This window comes from Trichomycterus rosablanca, chromosome 3, assembly GCF_030014385.1.
Source record: "Trichomycterus rosablanca isolate fTriRos1 chromosome 3, fTriRos1.hap1, whole genome shotgun sequence".
Lineage (NCBI taxonomy): Eukaryota > Metazoa > Chordata > Actinopteri > Siluriformes > Trichomycteridae > Trichomycterus > Trichomycterus rosablanca.
Genome location: NC_085990.1, coordinates 33,691,458 through 33,701,121, shown reverse-complemented (window position 1 = coordinate 33,701,121; position 9,664 = coordinate 33,691,458). Strand labels below are relative to the sequence as shown.

The following is a 9,664-nucleotide window of genomic DNA, read 5'->3' as shown; positions in this document are numbered from 1 at the left end:
GTGTCTGCTAAATGCCATAAAAGTGAATTGTATGTTTCTGATTGTGCAAGGGTACTTATGAAAGTAGGATGAGTTTGCAGGAGTTAAATCTGTGACACAATTCTCCACCAGATACTGCAGAAAGCAAACTAGTCATGTCCAATTACCCAATTGCATTTCGCTTCCTCTACTGCTGCTGACCTCTATTTTTGACCGAGGAGAGCTGTGACTAACACACGAGTAGTAATGCATATTATCCCTCAGGTCCGAGCAGGCGCCAGCAGAGGTCGTAATAGCAGCAGTTATGAAGAATCCTCTTACACAAGTCCTACCTCACAGACGAGCCAATCTTTCTCTGTGTTGGCACCTGGCCTGCTGGTAGCGGAGCTGAGATTTGAGATTTGCCGGGTCCTTTCTGTGTGGAGTTTGCATGTTCTCCCCGTGTCCGCGTGGGTTTCCTCCGGGTGCTCCGGTTTCCTCCCACAGTCGAAAGACATGCAAGTGATGTGAATTGGAGATTGTCCATGACTGTGTTCGATATAACCTTGTGAACTGATGAACCTTGTGTAATGAGTAACTACCGTCTGTCATGAATGTAACCAAAGTGTAAAACATGACGTTAAAATCCTAATAAACAAACAAACAAGTGAATTTGAGCCTAAGTACATGTAATATGCTGATTTGATTCTGGAGCTTTGGAGTCGACTCCTAATTCTTAATTCTTGGAATCGGAACATTGACTCTTTTTGGGATCAACTCACAGCCCTGCTTAGCATTTGGCTAATGATTGTCGGTTTATTCACCAGTGTGTTTTTAGAGTAATAAACAGAGGGGCGTGAATAAAAAGAAACGTTTGAGATCCGGAGTGTCGGGACACTAAGAATCAATTTAGGTTGAAATAGAGGAGCTACTCCTGGATTTACTTTTGATTTCCCCTTTGTTGAAGGGCTACTGGCAGGAAAAGGTAAGTTTGAAGGGTGTAAATATGCGTGTGGAGAAAAATATTTAATGTGAAATTTGTTAGAAATGATAAAAAATGTATAAACGTGCAGCGTAACAATAAATACGTAATTATAATATTGTCTAGCATAGGTTAGTTAGCGCACAAGTCACATAGCCTGTCAGCTAACCGCCTTACAAACTCATGGATTCAGTTCCAAAAAGACTCCCAGGTGATATCAAGTGCACTGCGAAGGGTATTAAATAATGTCTTCTAAACCTTGTTTAGTGCAGTACGTGTTCAATAAAGAGCCATTTAGCTATTTAGCGGTGAATCATCCAGCTTATCCACTGACATTAGCCTGCTGCTAATAAAAATGTATACACCCAACCAAGAGGAAATCTGGCCATCCATACAGTTCATATGCAAATCCTAGTTCTGTCATTATCTATAACCTGACGTTTTTAATTTCCAAATGCATATCTTTATTGATTTTTACTTTGTACACATACCATGAAGGTGCACATCTGTTGCAGTCCACTATTTGTCACCCACCCAAACACCACTGACCAGATATAATTTGGCTGGAGGACCATTCTCAGCCATAACATTAAAACCACCTCCTTGTTTCTACACTCACTGTCCATGTTATCAGCTCCACTGACCATATAGGAGCACTTTGTAGTTCTACAATTACTGACTGTAGTCCATCTGTTTCTGTGCATGCTTTGTTAGCCCCCTTTCAAGCTGTTCTTTAATGGTCAGGACCCCCACAGATTAGGTATTATTTGAGTGCAGTGACACTGACATGGTGGTGGTGTGTTAGTGTGTGTTGTGCTGGTATGAGTGGATACGACACAGCAATGCTGATGGAGTTTTTAAACACCTCACTGTCACTGCTGGACTGAGAAGCGTCCTGTGACCACTGATGAAGGTCTAGAAGATGACCAACTCAAACAGCAGCAATAGATGAGCGATCGTGTCTGACTTTACATATACAAGGTGGACCAACTAGGCATGAGTGTGTAATAGAGTGGACAGTGAGCATACACTGTGTCTGATCCACTCACACCAGCACAACACACACTAACACACCACCACCATGTCAGTGTCACTGCAGTGCCGAGAATGATCCACCACCCAAATAATACCTAGATATTATAATTCTTTTGGTTACTCCATCCACCCACTTCCAGACAACATACCAAACACGCGGGCCGGCTACTCTAAATTGTGCTTCGGTTTGACCAAGTAAACAGTTAAATAAGTGATACCTTGCATTAGGTTGGTGCCCTGTCTTTGGTATAGTATGGCAGTGCACCCAGTGTTTCCAGACATACTCCGACCTTAATTGGGCTGCAGTGGTGACTAAGGATACACATATTATGCAAGACCAAAGTATGCAATTTCAAATTATAGCTGAAAGTTTTGAAATTTTGATAAATTAAAGGGCTTGTCTATTCCATTCTTTAATAACTGGCCACAATATCACTTTTTCGGCTTCATCTTACTAACAAGTTCTTTGCTTTGTATCAGATCAGTTTAAGGTTTCTCAATTTTATGTTAATTTTGAGTAAAATTTACCAGTGCTCTTGTCCTTACAGGTATACAGCTTCTTCCCCAGTGACTACAGCATTTGCTGTGATTTCACCCCACTCACTTAGTCTCTCGTCATCCTCCTTTATAACCCTGCCATGGCAGCTGCCAAGCCAAAAGGGCAGAACTCACTGGCCCTGCATAAGGTGATCATGGTTGGCAGTGGAGGAGTGGGCAAGTCAGCACTCACCTTGCAATTTATGTATGATGAGGTAAGCTTAAAAATCCTAGTTGTTTGATACAAATATATTTTTTGACATGAGGGCACTCAGGTAGGTATGCTAGCCCACTACCTCTGAAATCTGTGGTTTGAATCTCAGCAGTGCTATCGGCCGGTCAGGCATCAGCACCAACATTATTGGCTAATGCCCAGGTGAGTGGCCGAAACAGCCTATCCACTGGAAGGTACGCTTGTCTGTGCGCTCTCAGTGCTCGTCCCAGGATCGTAAAAACTAGGAGGATTGTGTCAGGAAGGGCATCTATCGTAAAAACTGTGCCAAGTCTGGTATGCGGGTCAGATCTGCTGTAGTGACTCCTTTTTTACAAACCATCAGATGTTTTATTTCTGAAATAATTAAATTGACTTTGTGATGTAGAAACATAGTCTTTAAACTAGCACCACTATTTTAGTACTGTTTTGTCTGTAGACACTAATAATAACAATTGAGTACTTGCTGAATATGAGATGGAATTCTTGTTTATTTTTACTAACTGCTTAATTCTGGTCAGGGTTGCAGTGTGGCAGGTGCCACCTGAAAACACTTTTAAAATACAGACTCAAACTTTCTCTCATTTACTTACACTAAAGAACCATTTAAAATTGCCAGATTCTCTTCGACTTTGTTTTTTTGGTAGCTGGAAGGAAACTGAAGTATCCATTGGAAACAAAAAGCAAAAAAGTATTTAAAAAAAACATAAACAAGGAACTTACGGTCACAGGACCCATTTTGCTATATTGCAATCACTTTACTAGCTGCACCTTCATACCAGTCTGCAAAATGCTTAATTAAGCTCTGTCTGCAATGGATATTAAAACGAGTTATCCACCAAAATCTATTTGGAAAATGAATATTTGAGTTTTTAAAACATGGCACAGAGACAACAATGTGATTCAATTATAAAACCAATGTAATTAACCAGATTTAATTGGCATTGATAAATATGTAATTGCTTGGGTGGTGTGGTGGTCTGTTATTCTAGCCAGTACCGTTGATATACGCATTTAAATCTCAGTGGTGCCATTGGTCGGCCGGGCATCTACACAGATGATGGGGAGCGGTGGGACGGCCAAAGCCGTTTAGTGTATTCCTGCCTTGCACCCAGTTTTTCCCAATAGTAACGGACCCGCTGAAACCCTAACCAGGATAAAGTAGTTGATGAATATGTGAAAAAATAAAAGAAAAATAAATAGTTTATCTGTTAATGTCTTTATTACTATGCCTAACTGTCCATTAAAGGTGTGCTTGGACTTTATCCTTTATCCTTGTCCATTTCAGTTTGTAGAGGACTATGAACCCACAAAGGCAGACAGCTACAGGAAGAAGGTGGTGCTGGATGGGGAAGAGGTTCAGATTGACATTCTGGATACAGCAGGTCAGGAGGACTACGCTGCCATTAGAGACAACTACTTTCGCAGTGGAGAGGGATTCCTCTGTGTCTTCTCCATTACAGAGCTGGAGTCATTTGCTGCAACTGCTGACTTCAGGTAAAGCAGCATTTTGTGTGTGTGTGTGTTGGGCTACAGAAGTGGCTGATGTCAGTCATGGTCTGTTTTTTTGGGTATGTAGGGTGTCACTGCTCTTACTGGTTTATGGCAGGTACTGATGTTGTCTTCAGGAACTTTGGGCACAAAAGCCCAGTCATCCTGAAACCACAAGGATGTAATTAAGTCATTTCTTAAATACAGAAGGCGCATGGTGTTACATGAACCTAACCATTGAGGAGTTATACATCAGAGCACCTTTTGTACTGTTCCAATGCCTAGATAAATGTGCCAAATCAAATATGTAGAATAGATTAATGATCTGCTGTAGTGTCTTTTAATGGGAGCAACTGAAAGAAATAATCATTATTATTGGCCAGGAAATGCTCATGTATAAATAGTATTTGTATTGGAAAGAACACATTACACTGTGTTACTTTGTTATTGTCTTAAAACCAGTACAACATATATGCAGTATAAGTCATGCCTAATTTGCATAAAATGAAGACAGTCTTAATTTAATATATGGAATGCACTCTGTTGCTTGAATTGTGATTTTGTGTCATGCTTCTACATTGGTCGGGTGGCTCAGTGGCTCGGTGGTTAGCACTGTCGCCTCACAGCAAGAAGGTCCTGAGTTCGATTTCTATTATTTAAATAACTCAGGGTCACAGAAGTCGTCAGTTAGCTTCGGCTGGTAATGGCTCTTAAATATGGGCTCTGGGTGTTTCTAGGGCTCTTAGTTAAGAGTAAGGGATGAAATTAGATATTTTTGATAATGAATGATGTAAATAATGTAAATAATTAAACTTAAATAATGTAAAAAAAAAAAAAAGTAATGAACCTGTTTTTCCTCATACAGAGAGCAAATTTTGCGTGTGAAGGAGGATGAGAACGTCCCCTTCCTTCTGGTGGGGAACAAATCAGACCTGGAGGACCGGCGACAGGTGAGCGCAGACGAGGCCAAGACGAGAGCTGAGCAGTGGGGTGTGTGCTATGTGGAAACATCCGCCAAGACCCGCGCCAACGTAGACAAGGCAAGTCATTTGTGACAAAAAATGTCCTGAACTATTCATGTAGTTAATAAAATAGATGTGTGCATAAGATCTGAAGTTATTTAGATCATATACAGTGCCTTGCAAAAGTATTCAGCCCCCTTGAACTTTTCAACCTTTTGCCACATTTCAGGCTTCAAACATAACGATATGAAATTGTAATTTTTTGTGAAGAATCAACAACAAGTGGGACACAATCGTGAAGTGGAACGAAATTTATTGGATATTTTAAACTTTTTTTAGAAATAAAAAACTGAAAAGTGGGGCGTGCAATATTATTCAGCCCCCTTGCGTTAATACTTTGTAGCGCCACCTTTTGCTGCGATTACAGCTGCAAGTCGCTTGGGGTATGTCTCTATCAGTTTTGCACATCGAGAGACAGAAATTTTTGCCCATTCTTCCTTGCAAAACAGCTCGAGCTCAGTGAGGTTGGATGGAGAGCGTTTGTGAACAGCAGTTTTCAGCTCTTTCCACAGATTCTCGATGGGATTCAGGTCTGGACTTTGACTTGGCCATTCTAACACCTGGATACGTTTATTTGTGAACCATTCCATTGTAGATTTTGCTTTATGTTTTGGATCATTGTCTTGTTGGAAGATAAATCTCCGTCCCAGTCTCAGGTCTTTTGCAGACTGCAACAGGTTTTCTTCCAGAATGGTCCTGTATTTGGCTCCATCCATCTTCCCATCAATTTTAACCATCTTCCCTGTCCCTGCTGAAGAAAAGCAGGCCCAAACCATGATGCTGCCACCACCATGTTTGACAGTGGGGATGGTGTGTTCAGGGTGATGAACTGTGTTGCTTTTACGCCAAACATAACGTTTTGCATTGTGGCCAAAAAGTTCGATTTTGGTTTCATCTGACCAGAGCACCTTCTTCCACATGTTTGGTGTGTCTCCCAGGTGACTTTTTATAGATATCTTTGAGAAATGGCTTTCTTCTTGCCACTCTTCCATAAAGGCCAGATTTGTGCAGTGTACGACTGATTGTGTCCTATGGACAGAGTCTCCCACCTCAGCTGTAGATCTCTGCAGTTCATTCAGAGTGATCATGGGCCCCTTGGCTGCATCTCTGATCAGTCTTCTCCTTGTTTGAGCTGAAAGTTTAGAGGGACGGCCGGGTCTTGGTAGATTTGCAGTGGTCTGATACTCCTTCCATTTCAATATGATCGCTTGCACAGTGCTCCTTGAGATGTTTAAAGCTTGGGAAATCTTTTTGTATCCAAATCCGGCTTTAAACTTCTCCACAACAGTATCTCGGACCTGCCTGGTGTGTTCCTTGGTCTTCATGATGCTCTCTGCGCTTTAAACAGAACTCTGAGACTGTCACAGAGCAGGTGCATTTATACGGAGACTTGATTACACACAGGTGGATTCTATTTATCACCATCAGTCATTTAGGTCAACATTGGATCATTCAGAGATCCTCACTGAACTTCTGGAGTGAGTTTGCTGCACTGAAAGTAAAGGGGCTGAATAATATTGCACGCCCCACTTTTTAGTTTTTTATTTTTAAAAAAAGTTTAAAATATCCAATAAATTTCGTTCTACTTCACGATTGTGTCCCACTTGTTGTTGATTCTTCACAAAAAATTACAATTTCATATCGTTATGTTTGAAGCCTGAAATGTGGCAAAAGGTTGAAAAGTTCAAGGGGGTTGAATACTTTTGCAAGGCACTGTACATGTGATGTAATGGATATCTATTTGTTTGTGAATATTTTTTCTGTTACTGCTTTAGATTTAGATTTAATTTATTATATGTTGATGAGTAATTAAATGGCCATTACAGATCTCACACAAAATTTTGAAGCACGTTTAATTGTGTTCTCCACCACCACCAACATTAAAACTAATTCAGATTCAAATGTATTTTAAAAGGATTCATAAGAATCCACAGTAGCTGTTCCATTCTGATATTACATTTCCAGAGACTAATAATTTAGTATTGAAGTTGTTCTGGGTGCCCAACACCAGGATCATTTATTATTGTTTTTTTTTTTCTACAACACAAAATCGGAACAACTTGGTATAGTATGGAAACTTCTAATAGAATAAAATCAGTGATTCTTACATTTACTTTGACTTTTATTTCATTGCAGACAGTATAAATCTAAGATATTGTATAATTTGTCTGGTCAGTTTTATTTTATTTATTAATAAACATCCATTCCTGCATTTCAGGCCTGCAACACATTCCAAAAAATTTAAGACAGTAAAGCATTGAACACTTTGTAATGCTGCCATTCCTTTTCACAACACTTAAAAGATGTTTTGGCACAGTGGACAGTTCTGGACACCAAGCAATAAAGTGTTTTAGGGGTTATTTCTTTCAGTTTTTCCTGTAAACACGTCTTAAGGTGTGCATCAATATGGGGTTGTCATTATCACGTTTTTTGTTTGAAAATTCTCCACACGTTATCTCTGGCAGAGCCTCTTCTTTAGCAGCCATGCCTTTGTAACGTGCGCAGGTTGTGATTTTGCATTGTCTTGAAGGCAGCATATGTTGCTCTAAAATCTCAGTGTACTTTTCTGTATTTATGTGCTGCCATAACAGAAGCTTAAGTTACCTTTGCCAAGGGCACTGACAGCCCCATACCAAAACCCAGCCTTTTGGACTTGTTCCTGATAACAGTCTGGATGGTCCTTTTCATCACTGTTCCACACAGTGGACTTCCAAATTCCAATTTCTTGGAATACTGATTTTTCCACAGTACACATTTCCACTGTGTGATGGTTCATCCCAGATGCCTCTTAACCCAGAGAATCCGACTCTGCTTGTGGACATGGTTAACATAATGTATTTTTTGCACAGTAAAGTTTTAAGTGGCATTTGTGAATCTAACTCTGCATTGTAGTGCTTGACAAATCTTTGCCAAAATAATTCCTTTACGTATATCAGCTATTGTTGAGTGGTGGTTCTTGATTAAGTGCTGTTTGAGGGATTAGAGATTATAGGTATTCAGCTTAGGTTTGCACCCTTGCCTTTTATGCACTGAAATTTCTCCAGATTGTTTGAATCGTTTAAAGTTGAAAGGTTCTTCAGCCTTTCATTAATACTGCTTCTGTTTAAAATCATGATTACAGTCACCTGATATCACATGTGTAAAATCAAATAATTTTTTTAAGCTCATTACTAGCCCTAAATTGCTCCTGTTGCGACTTTTTTGGAATGTGAATGGAGGTATATTAACAAATAAGATAAAGCTAACCAGACAAAACATAAAATGTCTTGAGTTTATACAGTCTGCAATAAAATAAAAGTCAAAGTAAATGTAAATACTGCATTTTTCCATACTGTCCCAAGGTTGTTGTTTTTTTTTCGGGATAGTTTTTCTGCTTTCTTGTTTTTTATTTATGTATTTTTTTTATTTTTAATACCCATTTACAATGTTTGGATTTTTGATGGCATTAATGCTGCATGTAAATGTGAATGCTGTTTGTATCTGTAGGTATTCTTTGACCTAATGAGGGAAATCCGTGCCAGGAAGATGGAGGACAGCAAGGAGAAGAACGGGAAAAAGAAGAGGAAAAGCTTGGCTAAAAGAATTCGAGAGAGATGTTGCATTTTATAGTAAATAGTGCTTAAACAATTAGTATAACACTTTCCCCTTAAATTTTAAATATGTATATATCTATATGTTTGAAAATTGACCCCACTGCCAGATAATCCTGGTGTGTGGAGTCATGTGCAGCATCGTCCTGTTTATGCGTCACAGCTGAAGTCAATTTAAAGTCAAATAGTTTGTAGGTGAAGCTCTTGAGGAGCTCTTTTATTTAAGGTGGAACAATAAAGTCCAGGAATTGGAGTTGTGGAAAAGTCTCCTTAAAACTATTGTCAAAGTATATTTTATATCCTAGAAGTATCCTTAAAAGTTAGAGAAAGGTTATGCCATTATTTACCCACTCACACATAGAGGGGCTATGTCGTGTGCACACTTGCTTTATTAGCTCTACAACAGTACACTATGTCTACAACCACTGCTAACTGCATGTTTTGCTAAACATTCTTTTAGCCGAGAATCCAGCTGATCACAGGAGTTTGACTGAAATCGTACTTCTTTAACCACAGAAGACTAAAGTTTTTAAATCTCTAGCCAGTGTCGTTTAACCTTTTTTGTCAGCTCTTTGAGAAGTGTGAATTGAAAACAGGAAGTTGTGTGTGAACAATTTTAGTCCATTTAACTGAGGCCTTGCTGTCCATATTGAATGTAAAGTGGACTAAATTTCCACTCCCAGCTCTGTTTCTCTTTGTTAGCAGTTTGCAGGGAAGATTCCTTGCCTGGTGTAAGCTATTAACACTGTTAATGTGTGGTTTTATTGTAGTTTCTCAATGTGCCCATTTTGCAAATAGGCTGATCAGACGTCAGATACAGTTTACAAAAACTATTGTT

At 39.4% G+C, this 9,664-nt stretch overlaps 1 protein-coding gene across 1 annotated transcript; it reads left to right on the top strand.

Moving 5' to 3' along the window:
* Positions 1-843: 843 nt before the first annotated feature.
* On the top strand, positions 844-9,079 carry ralaa (v-ral simian leukemia viral oncogene homolog Aa (ras related)). The gene is made up of 5 exons (XM_062991190.1): positions 844-943; positions 2,524-2,727; positions 4,012-4,220; positions 5,080-5,254; positions 8,723-9,079. The coding sequence occupies exons 2-5, from the start codon at positions 2,614-2,616 to the stop codon at positions 8,843-8,845; spliced, it is 621 nt and encodes a 206-aa protein (XP_062847260.1). The 5' UTR covers positions 844-943; positions 2,524-2,613; the 3' UTR covers positions 8,846-9,079.
* The last annotated feature ends 585 nt before the right edge of the window (positions 9,080-9,664 follow it).